The 20,214-nt window shown below is 35.0% G+C and overlaps 1 protein-coding gene across 1 annotated transcript; it reads right to left on the bottom strand.

Moving 5' to 3' along the window:
• Window positions 1–485: 485 nt before the first annotated feature.
• AFP (alpha fetoprotein) lies at window positions 486–19,903 on the bottom strand. Its single transcript, XM_059924054.1, has 14 exons — window positions 19,819–19,903; window positions 19,283–19,334; window positions 18,202–18,334; window positions 16,021–16,232; window positions 14,809–14,941; window positions 13,773–13,870; window positions 10,273–10,402; window positions 8,236–8,453; window positions 6,519–6,651; window positions 5,885–5,982; window positions 5,165–5,303; window positions 3,316–3,539; window positions 2,059–2,191; window positions 486–530 (listed from the first exon to the last, which is right to left on the bottom strand). The coding sequence occupies exons 1-14, from the start codon at window positions 19,901–19,903 to the stop codon at window positions 486–488; spliced, it is 1,833 nt and encodes a 610-aa protein (XP_059780037.1).
• Window positions 19,904–20,214: the final 311 nt, after the last annotated feature.

Consider the following 20,214-nt stretch of genomic DNA (forward strand, 5'->3'; position numbering starts at 1 on the left):
AAAAGTCTTCATCGTTTCTTTAATTCACAAAAAGCACAAATCAGTTAGAATTAAAGGGAAAAGTTCACACCAAACAATAAAGACTTTTGGTCTTTTCTCTTCCCCCTGTAACAAGAACAAAAATACAAGTACTAATTAAATTAATAGATGCAGGGTGTAACTGGTTTTATTATTTTATATCATATATATACATATATCAGATCTATATCAGATAAACTGATAGGAAGTCCTTCTAATGACATTCTCTGAAGCTTTTGAAATAACCTTAAAGAATTTTGAGTTAGTTGAATCACTAATTTAACATTGTGGACGTTATTTTGTTCCAGGGTTTTTAAATAAGTTTTTTTTTTTTTTACTGAATTGCATTTATTTTTAAGAAAAGTATTTAGTGTTAGCTCTTAGGATGTATTTAACTACGGATCAATATTTGGGGAGAATCAACATTATAGTTAGACTTATCTGACTTTTTTGTTACCTGAAGTAATTTAAACTCCCAAAGCAGCACGAGTTTTTGAAATCAGTGCTGGACCCTGCAAATTAAAAAGAATCATCAACAAACTAGTGAATATAAAAAAAAAAAAAGCAGACTCACAGATATAGAGAACAAACTAGTGGCTACCAGTGGGGAGAGGGAAGGGGGGAGGGGTAATATAGAGGTAGGGGAGCAAGAGGTACAAACTATTAGGTATAAAATAAGCTACAAGGATATATTGTACAACAGAGAATGCAGGCAATATTTCATAATAACTATAAATAGAGTATAATCTTTAAAAACTTGTGAATCACTATATTATAGACCTGTAACATATAATATTGTACATCCACTCTACTTCAATTTAAAAAAGAAAAAAATAAAAATAAAATAAATCAGTCAATAAGAATCATCAGATAAAAAAGTAGACCACTGTGCCAGTCATACAGTTAACTCTCCACTAGCTAGGGGTGAATTCATTGGTTTATAGATTAACCAAGTTAAAAATAAAGATATACAACTCTGATGTCAACAAGCTAGGACAATAGAAGGCAGAAGGAAAACAACTCCATTCTTATCAACAGGAGGTATTGTTTTTCCTATACCAATCTCCAAACTCTTACAAAGCTTCATCCCATCTCTCCGCTTTCTCTACAAATCAGTCACAGAAATTAAAAGGTTTGCAGAGAAAATACTGCTATGCTACTATTTGTTCATGTTCTCTGCATGTAAATGAACGTGTTCTCAAAACAGAGGACATTAATCTTTTTGTATCATATTTAACAGAAATGGTTTACATAAAATCTATTTTATCAGTTTTGTTTTATCTCATTTCATTATCTGTGTCCCACCCCCTCCTACCAAAAACAGACACATACTAATAAGTACACACAAACCCATGTAATTATATTATCTATTGAAAAACTCAACATTTCTAAATATTATCAAATAACAAAACATCTAAGCTTCTACGTCATGAGATAGTCAAATAAAATTGGCAAAAAGGCTGAATTATAGAATATCTTTTTAAAATACAGTGATGTTGTATTCAAATATATTTAGTAATACAAACTAGAGGCTTACAAAATGTAGTCAATTTACAAATCCAGCTAAAATTGCTAAATAATTATATTAAGATAATACCTAATTACTACTCTGTTAATTTTCAAAGGCTTGTTCCTGAGTTCAATATATTTTCTATAAATATTCCCCCAATATCCTATGTGCACAATTCATTTGCTATTAAATCCTTTTAATCCATTTAGCTCAACTGATAAATTTTAAGCCAGAAGCTGTCTAAATTATCATCAGTTAATTATATATTCACTTTACAGTTTTCTCCACTAGAAAATAAATCAAAATTACTAATTCTCATAATATACTCTAAAATTACACTTCTCCTAATATTTAGTGAGAAAACTGTGATTATTTTTAAATATTATAAAGTCCTTCAATCAATTTCTAAATTAAATATAAATATTTCTGGCATTATTTTAAAATTATAAATTAGTGGGATACTCTTTTCATTATTCGTTACAAAAAATTCCATACCAAGTATTCTGAGTGTAAACATGAGCTGCACATACCTCTTCCTCAAAGCAAACTTCCTGCCCTTGGCCTTGGCAGCACTTTTCCAGGAGGCCAGAGAAATCTGCAATGACAGCCTCAAGTTGTTCCTCTGTGATTTGTGGCTTTTGCTTCACAAGGTTAATGAGAAATCTATGATTTAAAACAAAACAATATAAAAGAGAAGTCTGCTATGCAATGATATTTTTCTAAAGCCTTCCTAGGAGAGAACTTTCAGAGCCCTGGCAACCCTTACCCTAAACCCTCATTCCATTAACCCATTACCAGACTCACCACATATATCTTGTCTAATACTTTATTAGAAAGACTGAGGCAAGAAACATGCTAAGTGTTCCATTGGTCTGGACTTGTGCAGGTTATAGATGAAACACTATTTCACAGTTCCACCTTGTATGTAGTGAAATAGTCTTTTTCTTACTTGCCTAAAATATTCTTTCCAGTTCTCTCTTCTAAAATATGTCTTATCCATACTCAAAGGCTCCAACTTCCAAACCCTTGTCATTCACAATTATCACACCCCTAACCTGAGCACTGTCTGTCCTAATTGCCTGTAATACTCATTTGGCAATACATTCAGGCTGGAATTAATGTTGACCCAGGGAATAGGGGAGGCTTGCCAGGCGGCATTCATACTGTACGTAGAAACATGCCTCAGATTGTGACAGAGAAAAAAGGGATGAACAAGTTTTCCAAAATGAAGGAAGACCTTTTACAAAGTATGGGAGTATGAAAATGCATGGGAATTTGGAGAACATGCGTTACATTGACTTGCATTACTATCATCATTACAGAATGCCTCCCACAATGAACTGAAATGTGTATTCCACTTCATAACACCCATATTGCATGGTTGAGTTAAATGTTATGGTTATTCTCTTCAAAGAGTAAACAGTGTGGAAAAAAATTCAAAGGTGTTTCTTCAGTGCTTGGAATGGAAGTACCCAAGACTTACTGCAAAGATATACCTTAATTACCTGAAATAGATTGTTCCTTTTCCCTCGATCCCAAGATGCATCACAACAATAGTTTAAAAGGAGACTATTTTTACAAACAGGAAATTATCTGCCCCAGTGAATTTTTCCAGACTAGAGGCTATGAAGACTCTGAGACAAGACTATTCTGAAAGTCACTTTAAGTGCTTTGGAGTAATAATCTTCTCCTGGTGAGCCCAAGGGTGTTGGGTGTGTGAAGTAGAAATCTCAACCGCTATTTAGTGTTGTCAGTCTTCTCCATGCTAGCAAATACCCATTTCTTACTGTTGTTTCATTGTTTGCAGTGCTACACCCTGAGCTTGGCACAGATCCCTATGGAAGATGAACTTGTCGTCAGAGAATGGCGGAGAAACGTATGTCTCATCCACCACCAAGCTGCTGAAACACGGCCTCCTGTTGGCGTATGAAGAGGTGCAGCACTGGCCAACGCCAGGGTTTACAGGAGTCTCTTCATGTCTGATGCATAACAGTCCAATAATAAGGTCAGCCTAATTAGGAGGATGAGAAAGAAGAAAGCAAGGAGATGGAGCATCAGCCATAGAATTGATTCAGGAAAATTGTTGCAATAGCGTTTAATGCCCAGTAACTTATAATCAATTTACAGGAAAATTTGCCGTCTGTGTAGGGATCATGTGCTGCCATATTATAGATTCTTATTTACCCATTTGTTTGGGATATACTTCAGCATTTAGTGACCAATGTTCCACAAGTGATGTTGAAGACAGCCACTTCAGCTATTTGTGTCAGCGATTTGAAACACATTTTCAGTTACATACATACTTCTGAAGGGGAAAAATCTCTGAAATCAATACATGGCCTACATTTTCCATGTATATTTAGTTGAGCTTTCCGTTTTATTTTTGGGATTCAGAGAATCACTTTCTGAAGGTAAGAATAGCACAAACCTAACCCTTTCACATATGTACATACATACATACATACAGCTAATATGTAGTCCTAATTGTAAAGAAATAAGATGTGTGTGTGTGTGTGTGTGAGTCTGTGTGTCCTTAAGGCTTTCCTAATGTAGAATTCGCCTACCTTCCACACTTCAGAGATATTTCTTAAACTCCTAATGATAACTTGTAATAAGGGCCAACGTATTTTGTGTGCATACTATGTATCAGGCTAGTACTGAGGGAGTCACATGATTACCTCGTTTAAGACAGCCATCCTAACTTTATTCTCAAATGTCAGATGAAAATTCTCAAGCTTAGTGAGATAACTAGCTTTCCCAGTGTGACAAGACTCACAAGTGGTGACAGTGGGATGGGAGTGTAGGCAGAAGACCCCCAGAACCTATACTCCTGAACTATTACACCATCCTGTGCCCCTGCATCCTCCCAACATGTGGGATTCAATAAATGACAAAGATGTTGCTTACTCACAGGAAATTTTCTTTTCACTTCTAACCTTTGACAAAAAATTCCAGGACATGAAGACTGATTAGCAAATGACTCCCCATCATCAAAAAGAGGAAAAGTGAAAAAAAAAAAAAAGGTACACAATTTTATTCACAATTGTGACTTCAAGGGAAAAAATAATTTAAAAAATTCAACCTGTAATCATATGTATGACACTAGTGACATTAAGAAGATTATTGGCATTACCAACTGGAAAGTCATTTTACTATTCAGAACGTGGGACTTACCTGTTCTGTACCCTGTACCCTGTCAAGGGGAATAAATTGTCCCTAATATCATCATAAAAAATTAAACTATAAAAGACAAAAACATAGGTATGGCTAAAAACAAAATAGCAAATTTTAATCTGTCAAAGTTGAAGCTTTTTCTGTTTTAACATTAAAGTAGGTATTTGGTGAAATCATGAATTGAGTGACGTGCCAGTCTTTCTGTCTCCCCTGTACATAAAGCTTGCTTGTTTGTTGAATAAGCTCACTGCACTTCTACCAGCCATTCTAGAAGGACAGGAAGCTTGCCCACATGCCAACCACTCAGAGCCGAGTTCTTACACACCTTCAACTGCAACTAATCCAACAAGTCCAGGAAAGCCATCTCCACACTGGTTTTTCCCATTTCCCCTAAATGGGAATTATAAGGCTATTTCAAGCCCAACAGGGCAGAAACAGGATGGGACTAAACAAAACACTCACCGCTCCCTCACCACAGGCCAATTGTTTGTCCTCACTGAGATGGCAACAAGTGGCTCCCGCGGTCGCCATTTTTCTGGTCAAGGTCATCAGCTCAGCTGGGGTCAGCTGAGGGGCCTTCTTTGTGTAAGCAACAAGAAACCTGAAAGAAGCATTTTTCACCAAATCTTGCTGAGTCCTTCACGAGTCTCTGGACCCTCATTCCTTCTCAGAGACCCTCTTTTGGCATCAGGGGACATGAAATCAGCTCATTTGTTTCACCCACATGGTACCTGGACCAACGCTGGAGGTGCATTTACTCTGATAAGCATTCCCTACCCTCTTCTTACACCAACATATCACAACAGGAAAGTAAACGCTGGGCAGCAGGCTGAGTCCTATTCCCAACCTCAGAAGTTTCCTCGATACACACTTTGATCTTTTGGTGCTTTAACTACGACAGGCTATGACAGAATGGGTATCTTTACTGCAAAACTCTGCACGGTTTGGGGAACCCAAAGCCAGTACCACAGATCAGGCTTCACAGGCCATCTGTTGCTCCTAAAGAGAGAGAACTGGGGAAGGCCACCTTCTGGAACTGGAAACTGGGTGATCAGATTACAAGACCTCCAGTACAACACAGGGGCTGGAATTAGGGTAGCCATGGGTGATTAATTTAGATGGGTCTTTCCCTCACTAGTTAATGACCTTAAATCACTCAAAATACTGTTTAAAAAAGCATACGCATTTTGTAAGTAATATTCTCCTAATTTCTGGAAGAGGCCGCAGCTTCGCTTTGCCAGTGCTTGGCTCTCCTGGATATATTTCTCTAACTCTTCTTCCTGAAAATACAAGCATTATTACATACATTTTTTTTCTCTTTCTGCACACATAACTTTGTATGTAAAAATTGGCCAGTAATAGTTTATTCTATTATGATACCAATCTTAGAGAAACCACTTTTAGAGGGTTTTTTAATATTAAAGATGAATTGTGAGAATTAAGGCAAATGAACTTTAGGGAGATTAAGTTTAAAACTTTGTGAATCACCAAGTTATTTGATGGCAGAACTCAAACTTTGGGTAAAAAGTTACAATTCTTTCTGTACAAGATTCTTGCCTTTCTGGAGTGGAGCTATTCAAAATGAATATTATTTTTATTCTGTGCATCAAAGAACTTTTGGTTAAAACATTCTTATTTCTAAAATAAACCAATAGTTGTTGACTACTAGTTAATCACTACTTAATAGCTAGATAGCTAGTTAGTAGACATAACTAACTGCTCATTAGTAACCAGATGTTTTCAAACAAACAGCACTTTTAATGCATGATATCCATCTAGTTTTCCAGATTTTCCTTAAAAAACTAGAGCGTTTTACCCCTTTATCCTGGCATTCAGGAGGGTTTTCAGACTGGGAACATTTCTCCAATAACTCCTGATATCCTTTAGCAACTCTTAGAATTATTGGGACAGCAAGCTTAGTATGTCTTCTTGAATATTCATAAGTAAATCTGAAATATGTGTGAAAAAATCATGTTATTGGAATTAAGAGACAAATTATTCCTGTGTTATATGGCATGCAGAAGTTAAAATGCAAATAAATAAACCTAGAAATCAAATATTATTTCAACTATATGATGGCAAAGCTATTAATAAAAATTATAATCCCTCAAATTGTTCTAAAATGGTATTTTGTTTTCTTTTGCACTATTCACTTTCAATTATGGATGTGAAATCTATCCATACAACAAATATTTTTCCACTGCCAAGTCTGTGCAAACAATTTCTTTAAGCAGTAAGGATTCAATAATGTATAAGATAAAATGTCTGACCTCTCAAAAGCAGGCATTATAAGGAGACAGAAACAAATAAGAAATAGGTCATCCAATCTTAGGTAGTGATAAATCAATGAAGAGAAATAAAGGAAGATAGACAAGAAGGAAAGGGGTGACAATTTAGAGTGTGTGGTCAAGAAAAGTCTCTTTGAGTAGCTCTTTCAGGAGAAAAACCTGGGTGAAGGAAGCCACACAAAGTGTCTGGGGGAAGATCATTCTCGGCTGAGAAAACTTCTACTGCAAAGAACCTTTCCAATTGAAGAACTGCTTCTATTAAATAAACAGTTACCTTCAGAATGTATGAATGGATAAATTTAAAGAGAATTCTTGAATTTACTAATTGTATTCCCAGGTTGTAGAAATAGGTCGTATTAGTTCTTCCTCCAATAATGTCATTATGGGTTTCTGAAATCTGGACTTTGTTCTTGTTTGCATAATTTAATTTAGCGGTGCAAACAATGTGTACATGTCTAATTTTAATCAACAATAGAGTAATATCCTCGAGGAATATTAAAAAGAAAATTGCACCATTCTTTTCATTACTACATTAAAAGCAGACTCAAATTTAGAAGGACCTTTGGAGATCATTAAGTATAGTGTCCTAAGAACTGCACAAATCCCTCCTCTAATAGTATCCACTGATACACACTGTACAATAAAGGAAAATGTGTTAACTGCTTGCTCCCCTTAAAGGCAAATAGAATGAGAACATGTCTTGTCAATTACAACTACCATACTGCAAATGTCTCTAAATGTGTTTTCATTTCCTTAAAAAAATAAAACATGTATTCAATAAATAGCAAATAAACTGCTACAATGAAAGCCCTTGTATCTAGCATTATCTATTAAGTTACATTTGGGGGGAAAAGTTTTTAAAACATGCACAATGAAAAAGCACATTCTTAATTATGAGCCCTTCTTATTACAAAAATATCCATATCCTATTCAGAAGTCCAATGGTGGTCTTTACATGAGTAATCCATACAGGGATGACAATGCTTCTGATTCCAGAGAAACTGATACAAAACAAAATGCATCCTCATAAGCAAGCCAGTTAATAACAGCAGCGGTGAAAGTCTCATCAGTATAAGATAGACCCTATTCCTTATTTCCTAGTTATTTCCTCCTAACTATATTTTGGCTTAGAACATTGTGACATTATCCTCACATACTGAGTTCAGAAACCATTTCAACAACACAAAGCTGTCAGTCACATCATAATTTTTGCTTGTGTGAACATACATTTACAGAGTGTGTTACCTTGCCATGTAGAGATCTTTTTCCCTTGAAGAAAGTTGGTTGAAATCTGTCTCTCCTAAAAACCTATTTAGAGTTGAAGATAAGCCTTCAGGTTTGTCATCATTTTCTGCATGAATTATGCAATGACCAAGTTCAAGTGTGGTGGGTAATTTGCAGCATTCTGCTATTTTGCTTGACAGAATATCTTGCTGAGAACATATGTAGGACATAATTTTTTCCTGTAATAGAAAAATAAAGTCTAAGTTTTAAACATTTATTCTTTAATTCAGGACCTCGTGGCCAGTCCTAGGAAGGAAAGAAGGAAGGAAGAAGACATTTACCTTGTCTCTCATTTTAGTGCTTTCTCCCTACTCTACGTTTCCTCACTCCTTTCCACCTAGACTTGTTTGTTCAATTCTTCTTTTCATAGTTGTCAGCTAAAATCTACTATTTTATTCTAATAGCAAGCTTTTAAAAACAAAAGACAAATGTACTCCTCAAACCAAATGACATGCACGTTGATGCATATCTTTCTATTAGTATTGAAATTTGGTAGTAAATACTTGCTGTTTATATAACCCTGCAGTAACCCATTATGACTTCCAGAGGGCAGTCTATAGATAATGAAAGGCACGTTAAGTGGCCAGAAAGAAGCCGAGCTTACATGTACCTGTCAAAGGACTGAAAATTCTGTGCATTCTCAGCAGGAACAATTAAAACCCATTATTCAGCCATTAAAATCCAACTTATATACCATACGTAAATTATTTTTTCACTTTAATGGAAAAGGGTGGTTATGAAGTCCAAAAATTGAAAAAACTAAACGTTAAAAAATGAATATACAAATTAGTAAAATAGTCAACTAAAACTGATACAACTCACATCAAAGAAAAATAAAATCATTCTTATTACCATTCCTAACATGAAGGCAAATGCTTCTAAAAGGAAAAATAAATGATATAGGAAAATCTGTCTTGGAGGCCGCCCCCTCAGTCCACTTTCCCCAACTCCTGACACCAGGATTCTCTGCCTGGGCCCAAAGACTCCCCTACAGCCTTGGCTTCTTGCTGGTTTTCAAGTGTATCTCAGCCAAATTGCCGTGGACTGGCTGAAAGGAGCATTTTACCCTCACTTTCAACCTTCTGGAAACCATATTCCAGCCCTGGTTTCAAGCCACCGAAATATCTAGGAGCAATGATTCTAAGCCTCCTTGAAGAAGAAGGTGTATCACAGGGGACCAGAGAGGGAATAATTTGGGGATAGACAGGTCTCCAACATCTAGGAAGTCTAGGGTGGCCCGAAATAGACCAATGCCACACTGCTTAAATCGCAACTGATTATGGCATGCTTGAGGATTCTGTTTTTGGGGTATTTGTTTTGGGTTTTTAATTCCTCTAGAGCCCTTATTCACACCTCTCCGTGATGGCTAGCTTTTTACCTTGTAGAATAATATCTTGTGTTATTTTTTATGCTTCTTTTATTATTTTGTTGTATTCATGTAATAGCTCTATGTATATAATATAGAGTGCCTTCCATGTGCCAGGCATTGTGCTGATGGCCTATGGAAATAACCGTAAACCAAAGACAGTCTCTAACCCCAATGAGGTCACATGTCTTATCTCTCTTATCAAACTATACATTTCTTGAAACCAGCTTGTGCCTTCCTCACAGGTATGCCCCACAGTGGCTAGCACATAGAAAGTATTCAATATATATTTATCAAATGAAAGCACAAATGGATGAAAAAACAAATATATTAAAAATAGAGTTTTCCCCCCAAAATTCTGTGTGGAGACCTCCAGAGAGGTTACCATCTCCTTTGGAAGTAAGAATGAATGGGCACTGGTCTAGGAAGAGGAGCGCATCCATTAAGTGAAAAGCAGAGTCAACAAAAGAGATTCAAGTTTTACTCTTAAGAAGTCTGTAACTTCACTCAGTCAACTAGTTTCCACATTCTATGACCAACTCATGACAGACACCCTTCTCCCATTTAGAATGAGAGCAAAAGAAAGAAAAGGGAGTGGGAATATCTCTTTTATAGGAGGCAAGACTCTTCACCCCATCTTGCAGACACTCCAGCACATTTCCTCTGCAACACTCCTCGTGTACGTGGGCCACATCCACGACCAGTTTCTGAATTTCAGTAAAATTCGCTTTGGGAAACTTTTGACTCAGTTTAGCAACAGTTCTAAGGGGAAAAAAAAAGAATTAGAAATCAATCTTGGTTATCTATCAAAATTAAATAACGACAGGAATAAAGACGCAGGGAATGGACTTGTGGACATGGGAGGGGTAAGGGTAAGCTGGGACGAAGTGAGAGAGTGGCATGGACATATATACACTACCAAATGTAAAGTAGATGGCTAGTGGGAAGCAGCCGCATAGCACAGGGAGATCAGCTCGGTGCTTTGTGACCACCTAGAGGGGTGGGATAGGGAGGGTAGGTGGGAGGCGCCAGAGGGAGGAGATATATGTGTATACATATAGCTGATTCACTTTGTTATACAGCAGAAGCTAACACAACATTGTAAAGCAATTATACTCCACAATAAAGATGTTAAGAAAACTTAAATAACATTTATAGAGTATTAGTATAGTTACAGCTCCTAGGATAAAAGACCAATATGTTCTTGTTTAAAAAGAAAAGGAAAAGTGTTATGTCTTGTTAATTCTAGCCCAGTCTTTCAAGGCAGTGGCTCTATAAACTGTGATCTGGCCCTACCAAAGGTTTAGAAGTGATTTATCTTTTCCTAAAACCTTTCCTGTGAATTTTAATGATATCTATTTTTTGCTGTTCAACCCGGAGGCTGAGTATTGGGGATCATTGTTGTGAGAGGGTGGGAAAAAATTAAAAAGGATAAACAATTAAGAAACGGAAAATTCTATGAGAACAATAATCATTCTTTTACCTGGGAGAAAAAATTACTTCTTAGAATATGGGGAAGGGTGCATGTGTGCATATCAACGGGACAAGAAAGTGGTGCATACTGAGCACTCAAACGTGTCATCATGCCAAGACATGTAGTGTGACCCAAAAAGGAAGTAAGAAACAAAAATTCTTATTTCTTCTGCATAGTTCATGTAAATTTTAAGAGATGTCTTGGTGAGACCACTGTGCCCTAGAGCAACTGGTATTGTTGCTGCTACTGATAAAGACGGATTTTCTTTTTAAATTGAGAACATTTAAATTTAATTACTTATGGATAGCAAATGATAAATAATGTCATTATAATAAAATCTTAACTTACATTGTATTTCTAAGATAAATTTAACTAAAGCAAATCATCAATCAATCTTTAAGTTTCTAATAGAGTTGGAGGGTGGTTAAAGCATAATCTGACCTCTTCCAAGAAGAATCAGTCAGTCTTGGAACTAAATCCATGACTAAAAACTTTAATCTAAGTCTCCACTACGTACAATATTTTTAAATGTGTCATTTAACAAACAAACAAATAAATAAACTTTAAATGCATGCACTTAATACTCTTCAATTAGCAGGTCAGATGTTTTTCTAGACTAGAAATGTTTCAGCATAAAAGTTGAAGAGTACTTTAAACCAGTTATGTAATTTAAAATTTCCTAGTAACCATATTAAAATGTAAAAAGGAACAAGTTAAATTTACTTTAATAATATGTTTTTTAACCTAATATATCAAAAATAATATCATTTCAATATGTAATCAACATTAAAACTTATTTTTTAACCATTTTTTATTGAAGTATAGTTAATTTACAGTGTTGTGTTAGTTTCAGGTGTGCAGCAAAGTGATTCAGTTATATATATATATATAAATATATATATATATATATATAAATATATATATATATATATATATATATATTCTTTTTCAGATTCTTTTCCATTATAGGTTATTACAAGATACTGAATATAGTTTCCTGTGTTATACAGTAGGTCCTTGTTGTTTATAACATTAAAACCTATTAATGAGATATTGTACATTTTCTTTTTCATACTAAGTCTTTGAAATCAGGTTTTACACTTAGAACACAGTTCCTCACTTGCACTAGCCATATTTCAAACGCTCAGGAGCTTCATGTGGCTAGTGGCTGCCATACTGGCTAGTGGAGCTCTAAACCACTGGTAATTCTGATTCCTATACTTGACCTCAAAGTCTCAGTTGTCAGGACACAGACAATTAGAGATCACTGACATAGCAGACAAGTAGGTGTAATGGAAATAAATGATGACAAGGATCACCAGCTGTATAAAAACAAATAAATAAAATAAAATGAAAAAAAAAAGAAAGAAAAGTCATGACAAGGATCTAGAAAAACTTGGTTCTGATGACCAGTAGTGTGGTCTTGGGTAAACTGCTTTAATCTGTCTGGACCTCGGGTTACTCATGTGTAAAAATGAAGAGGTTGAACTACCTGATTCAATTGTTTGGGCTTTTATTTTTGTTTTTTTTTTTTTAAATATTCCTCTCATCCTAACAACAAAGATAGATAGATGAGATAGAGATAAATTAGATAGATGAAAGATAGATAGATGATAGATGAGATAGATAGATAGATAGATAGATAGATAGATAGATAGATAGATATAGATAGATACAATCAAGGGAAAAGAGAAAAGGCAAATATGTGAAGTGTAAGAGTTAATGCAGTCAGTTGAAAAACTCCAATTTTGCCTCTGAGCTTTTTAGCAGCTGGGACAAGAAAACAGACTTCAGTGAGTTACATGCTTTCATCAGTTAGGAAAATACATGCCAGTTCTTCAGAAATTACAATTTTGTTTTCCTCTGGACAATGGATTCTAATATTATTGCCTCAAGTGAATATTTTCATAAAAAGCAACAATTGACATAATGGACTTTTATAGCAGATTAGGAAGCAGAGTTAATGTAAAGAATATCTTGTTAAACCAGAAATTTTAAATGATACTTAGAGAAGGCTAATTTACCTTGTAGAGAATCTAGGAAAATGTGGTATATCTGCTTAAGATCATTCCATCAACTTAAAAAAAAAAAAACAGTTTAATAACATCTGGAGATCATAGATCAAAACCATTGTGTCGGATACTGGGAAGAAAGCAAACTTGTTACCACAAGAACCTTAAAATCTCTTGCAGATATAAAGCATACAAACAAGCACAAATGAAAAGAGAAACAACTGGAATTTTTGAGCACTTCTTTTAGACCATAACACACATCAAAAAGCATATATCTCAATGAACTAATGCATAAAAAAATAATAAAAGGTAATACTTCTCTCCTCTAAAAAAAAAAAAAACAAGTGTAGTATAATTATGAGGTGTAAATTGATTGCAGTCCAGAACTTGAGTATCTAGAAGAATAGGTAAAAAGAATAAATCTCCAAAGTCTTCTCAAGTGTTATCTCATGTAGACTTTAATAAGTGTTAAACAGCAGACTGATCTGTTCCTCCCAATCCTAGGATTTCATGATTCTAATCACGTTAGCTCTCATCAAAGGAAACTTCTTTCTCTACAACAGTAACAATGTGAAAAATGAACTCAGACTGCAAAATGGGAGTTTTGCAGATCTCACCTTCTTCCCCAGATAGAGCTTAAACTTACATGGCTTGGAAGGTTCGGGGTCCAAACTTTCTCATTACTGCACATATGTGTTGATTTAACAAGCTGCTTTCTCTTAATTCTTTTGTAATTGATGCTGCCTAGATAGAAAAACAAGGTGTCAAGAAAGGATGTATTTTCCTTTATAGGCTCTAATAATTAGAAAAACAACAGATACAACTAAAACATGAAACTCTAAAAATTTTTGCTAAAAATTATAAATGCCATATATCTTTGCAGAACTTTATTCATTCTTTCTTTTAGATGGGTTTATATACATCTATGCCAGGTAGATTTATTAAAGCTATCTTGAAACAGAAACACTTGTAACTTTCATACTTGAGATAATGAATAAACAACTGTAATTTTGAACAAATTGAAGCCTGATAATATCTTAAATGTCTTCTCAGTAACAAAAAGTAAGATTGCATCACAGCCTGACATTCTGGGAATAGTCACTGTTCTTAGGAATTTTGTTATAGGACTTCAGGCAGCAAGTAATTAATCGTGGATGTTGTTCCAGCTCTCCAAAACCTAAGAAAACTATTTGCGTCTCTAAACCTAAGTTTCCTTGTTTGTTAAATGACAATAACACTTACACCTCAAATTTGTTCTAAGGTTTAAAAGAAATAATAAATATAAAGCACTTATCATACTTCTCGTTCACCTTTTTTCTCTTCTTCTGCTCCTCTTTTTCTCCTCCTACTTCTGCCCCATCTTTCTTCACTTGCTTCCTTCACCTCTTACTCTTCTCTCTTTCATTTATGTTATCACCTCTACCTCTGTCTTTCTTCATCCCACCAAACTCACTACCTTAATAATAAAATGATTGTTGGCTGAATGAATGGATAAAGGAATGAATAAAAAAAGAGCAAACCCAGCTCTTTTAGCCCAAAGAATAGCAGAGTGCTGAAATATGCTCTATTCTGAAAATGATACTCTACCCACAAAGCATATTTCCATTTTTAACTTTGTTTGGTTTTAGTAAGTCATAGCCAGATTGAAGTTATTGGTTCAGATATCCACACAAATACAATACCTTTGTTTGGAAGCATTCAACTGCATTTTCGGCTTTGCAGCAAGGTGGAATTATTTTGTCATACTGTGCAGCCAAAGAAAGAATTGTAGGTGCATATAGGAAGGGGTGCCTTCTTGCTATCTCATAGACGTATCTGTGAAATGAAAAGGAGCGGTAAGATTTACAAACACATTAAAATAGGACTGCTACTGCTTGGAACTGGCTCTGGAATTGTTTAAAGATTCAGAAAATAGTCATTTTTTTTCCACTTGCTGTCAAAATTTTCCTCGCTAAAGATCCTCCAAGAAAAGGAAAAATCTATTATAAGAACAAACTAGGCAAAAACACTGACTATGATTCTTATGTAAGTATCCTTTTCAATAAGCCTACTCAGATATGTTTCGGGGTCAACAAGACCAGACCTCCACTAAGTAAAAGAGAAAGGTGGAGTGTTTTTTCTCATCAGTGCAGAACGAGATTATCCACCCCGGCAGTCAACATAGCAGAGATGTTCTAAGGGCAGGCTCTATATTTCTCTGGATTAGGCAGCAACGTGGAAGGTAGAAGTGATTAAGAGTTAAACACAGGCTTCCCCAACAGAGAATCTGGGTTCAAATCCCAGTTTGGGAATGTACTGGCGGTCTGCCCCCATCCAATTGTCTTAACCGACTAAGCTTCAATTTCTTCATCTCCGAAATAGGAAGAAGAAAAGGAATGAAGAGGAAGAGGACAAGGAGACGATAGGCTGTTTGTGAGCATTAATATGATCATACGTGCCAAGCACATGTTCCTAAAACATCCTAAGTGCTCAATAAATGTTAGACATGCTTATGTACCTTAAACATTCCTGGATCTCTAACATTTTCTATTTTCAGGCAATTTGGTGAGCACAAAACACCAAATATTTGGCTCTGGAAGGAGTCATTTTGTGCCACACTAATATATTCTTGGGCAAGCTAAAATTAGAGAGAAAAAACAAGGTGTATCTAAGAGACTGAAGGAAAAACTGGTGGGTCTCCTGTGTGGTCTATACCCATCGATCTACGTGCTGTGGAGACAAAGTTACACTTAATGTTTCTCACCTAATCTCGTAGGGCAGGAGCTCAGCAGGTGCCACACCAAACATTATTTCTCCATGTTTTAGAATACAGCCACAAATTGCAGAATTTGTAGATTCTGCTTGGTACTGCACTCTTTCTGGGGTCTTATCTACCTTTAAAATGGGATCCTTACCGGTTCATAAACAGCTCCCTGTCTTCTTCATATGCTTTACAACTTGTGACAGGTTCTGGAACTTGGAAAGGTGGGATGGATGCTGGAGCAGCCTTTTTGTGTGCTAGGAAACAGTCATGTCTTTCCTCTCCACTTTGGCTGCAGCAGTCTGAAAGCCCATACTTTTCAGGAATTTCCTTTTCATGGCAAATTTCTTCCAGAAAGGCAGATACCTATAAGATTTATTTTTAATGAAAGACAACTAACTTTACCTAAAAATGCTGTAAAACACATGAAAAGTTTTCTAATATTTAAAATCAGAACGGTAGATTAGGAAAATAATTCCCCCTACAAATTCCAATATATCTAGTTTCAGCCTGATGGGATAGCTTTCTATTATGTGTTTAGAAAATGGAATTTAGTTTTCAACCTTAAATAATACACATGCCTATTAGACAAAATTATTTTATCTTAAAAGGAGGACATAGATACTCCATCTGGCATTCTTATTATGAGACACCGATATAAAATTGGCTATTATTTTCACATAAAAATCAAAATATTTTGAAACTGAATAAAAATAGCTTCAAATACTTTTAATGGGTCTAATTATAGATTTAGCGAAAATGTTTTAGGGAATTCCCTGGCAGTCCAGTGGTTAGGACTTGGCGCTTTCACTGATGTGGCCTGGGTTCGATCCCTGGTTGGGGAACTAAGATCAAAAAAAAAAAAAAAAAAAAAAAAGGTTTTAAAATGTACATTGTAAATGCTTAAAATCCTTCTTGTTTGCCTTAGCTTTACCAAAATCAGGTGATGACACCACTAGTCTGGTGAATAACTCTGAGGAATACGTGTGTTTCATTCATCTCAGGAAACTTTTAATCTAGCTTTTATAACTGCTAATATTTAGAGAATCCTGGAAATCTTAACTAAGACTTCCAGTTCCCAATCCACCTAAAAATCATGCCTTTAAGTTTACAATAGTAAATCACTAATCTGTAACATCACCTTGGATATCTCATTGGATGTAAATTTGCAATATAAAATGTATTTTGCTTATTTCACAGGTCAAGCTAAAAATAGAGATGCCTATCAGGGATTTTAATTTAAGTCATCAATTTCAGAGTTGTAAAGTACTTTATATCTTTAAAAGGGCGTCTCCTTTACAATATTTCAGATACATCATTTTTTGGCTACTTCACTAGCTCCATCATGACAGAGGATTCTCAGGGCATTTTGTCCCAGAACTGGTAGCTCTAATCATTTTAAAATTCTTAATTCTTTTCTATATTGAGATAATAATAAACACTAATAACTGTTATTTATTAATCTTCTACATTAGGATATCCTATAATAAAAAAAAGTAGTCACTGTTTATCTTAAATTCAAATTTAAGAGGGCTTCATATTTTGTTGTTGTTTGTTTGTTAAATCTGTCAACGCTAATCTGTGCTATGCACCTCACATTCACTATAGTGTATAGTATAATGAAGTCACTAAGAGTGTTAGTTCTGGAGCCAGATGACATAATTTAAATCCTGGTTCTGGGCTCCCTTAAGAAAGTTGTTTAACCTCTCTGTGCCTCATCTTCTCCAACTGGAATATTAGCATCTATCTCCTAGGATTATGGTAAAGATTTAATAAATTAATATTTGCAAGCAAAGCTGATATTCTACCAATAAGCCCCAGCCAGGGTCTCTTGGCTCACTGGACATTCATTCTGATTCATCAATGCTATGCTCCGTGTCACAAAGTATTTTGATTATCAATGGATATGTAACACTCCTGAGAATAACGCCTGTCACATTGTGTGCTTAATAAAAATTAACCCCTACTACCATTATCATATCCATCTCCATGACAACCCAGAAATGGAAGCTATTATTATTCCTCACTTTATATATAAGGAAACTAAAGCTCAATGAAGTTAAGTAATATGCCCATGGTCACCCAGATACTCTGATTTCAGAACCTTAGCTCTTAGTCACCATGTTTATATTGTCTCTTTACAATAGACACCCATTGTTTTCTCCTCTGCTCTCTCCAGCAAATCAGAATTAACCTAAACCTCCTTTCATAAAACAGGTCTTGAGATATTTAAATGTATTTATCTCTTATGCAGTCCCTGCATCTTCTCTTCTGCATGCTGAGTTTTGGTCAAATATCACAGTGCTTTTTCAAAAAATTATTATTATTCACTCACCTGGTTTTCTAAACACCCTGCAGGCTGCTCACTGCCAGTGGATTTCTCTATTACAGTCAATACATCTTTCACCATTTGACTTACTTCCTTGTAAGTGGCCTCTTGAACAAACTGGGCAAAGAATATGGTAGCTCTGAAACAAAAATACATATGAATGCTTACGGAACAGACGTATCAATCTTTTTCTCAAGGTTAGTTTTTGTTTGTTTTTATTGTCTGTTATGTTGTGACCTGTTTAGGGGATGACTTTTGCTAAAAAAGTATGTGAAATTTTAGCCATCCAGGAAGAAATGTCTGTCTTCTTCTCGTCCCCTTCCCCCATAAATATACATATATCTGTTAACAATGAAAATAAGTGGATTTCCCCTAAGAGTGGTTCCTCCTTTTGTGGTCATCTACCCACTGCAATGTCTCCATAATTGAAGGTATTTATATCCTTTGTAGTTTTTTGTTGTTTTTTTTTTTTTAAGCAAAGAATTGGTCATTAGACCTCTACCTGTGTCTACTACCAGCGTGATCAAGGTCTGATCATGGATTGACCCAAAGCATTGCTTTTGCAGGTTTCTGTGTGCAACCAGTACCTGTAACACACGACTTTAAATTCCTTATTAGAAACTTCAGAAGTGTGGGACAGAAAGACATCATTCAAGAGAACAATATACCTTCTACAAATAACCAAAAATAGAACATTTTACCTCCAACTATTTGCTACTAGGATTAAATAGTATTCAGAATAGAGAATATGGTAATGTCATCCTATTGGTATTGATGAGAAAAATTCCTGAATTCATATATAGTTGCCATCAATCAGACATTATTCTTCAGTTTCTAAAATCTGATTTTGTTTGTCCCATCTCTTTACAAGGAATCTAGAGTTTGGGGTTAACATCTAAGGCATGGGGTAACAGTTCAACCTCTTCAATATCAATTTGATATTCAACATAAATAACTTTTCTTAGCATTGTCTAGTTTGCTTTCACACTTTTAAAAACTCATAGGGCTATCCAAATTTATTCAATTACCCAACTAAAATTTTCATTGCTTTGCATATTTAAAGTACATTTATACAAGCAAAACTTACAGGTCAACTAAATTCATCTCTGCAGAACATGGGGAAGAATCCAATATGGAAGCTGGAAAACAAGATAAACATCGTGAAAAATGATGTTTTCAACTGCAATCAGGAAAGTAATCATTGTTAGATGTAAATGTTTGTGTCTAAGTTAAAACTATACAATTTTAGAACTGAGAGGACATTAGGAATCATGTATCCAAGCATCTTAATTTTGTACTTCAGAAAACTAGGAAACTAAGGAATAAAGTTAATGAGAATAATTTATAGTAGACTTAACACTAAAATTCAGATTTTATATCTTCCAATTTCTTGGAACCATTGCACCATTCACAGGTAATGTTAAGCACTGCCATGATTTTGTAAAACTCTTGTACTCTTATAATTATACAAGTTTATCATTCATTTAATGATATTCACCAATTAAATGTTTTTCCTTTGTGTCGAACAGTAAGTATGATAAATAAATCAAGACAAATGAATAAAAGCAAATTTAAGAATTTTCATATAGGAAAAAGACAAAAGAAAAGCACAAAATATCTTACCTATTCCATATACATTTTTCTGCATTGTTCTGGATTCACTAAAATTTAGTAGAAAAATTAAAAAAATTGATACCTCCCACTTCATGGTTGCTAGTTATTGCGTTGTTGATGATGATGATGGGGGCAGAATATTGAAAATCATGCTGAAATTCTTTTATAGTCTTCTCTAGCAATGCCTGTTAACTAGTAATCTTCTGTTGGTATATCTGTTACTTTATTTCCTTATGTTCCAAATGGGATGACTTGCTAATAATTAACAACACAGGGATTATTTGTGTTTTACGTTCAAGGACACAGACCTCTTTTGGGTGGAAAAAGGGGGGGAAACTTGCAAATTCATTCCATTTTGCAAATATAACAAATATTCTTCTCAAACTAAGAGTATTCAAGGAGGTG

Source organism: Balaenoptera ricei, chromosome 5 (genome assembly GCF_028023285.1).
Source record: "Balaenoptera ricei isolate mBalRic1 chromosome 5, mBalRic1.hap2, whole genome shotgun sequence".
NCBI lineage: Eukaryota > Metazoa > Chordata > Mammalia > Artiodactyla > Balaenopteridae > Balaenoptera > Balaenoptera ricei.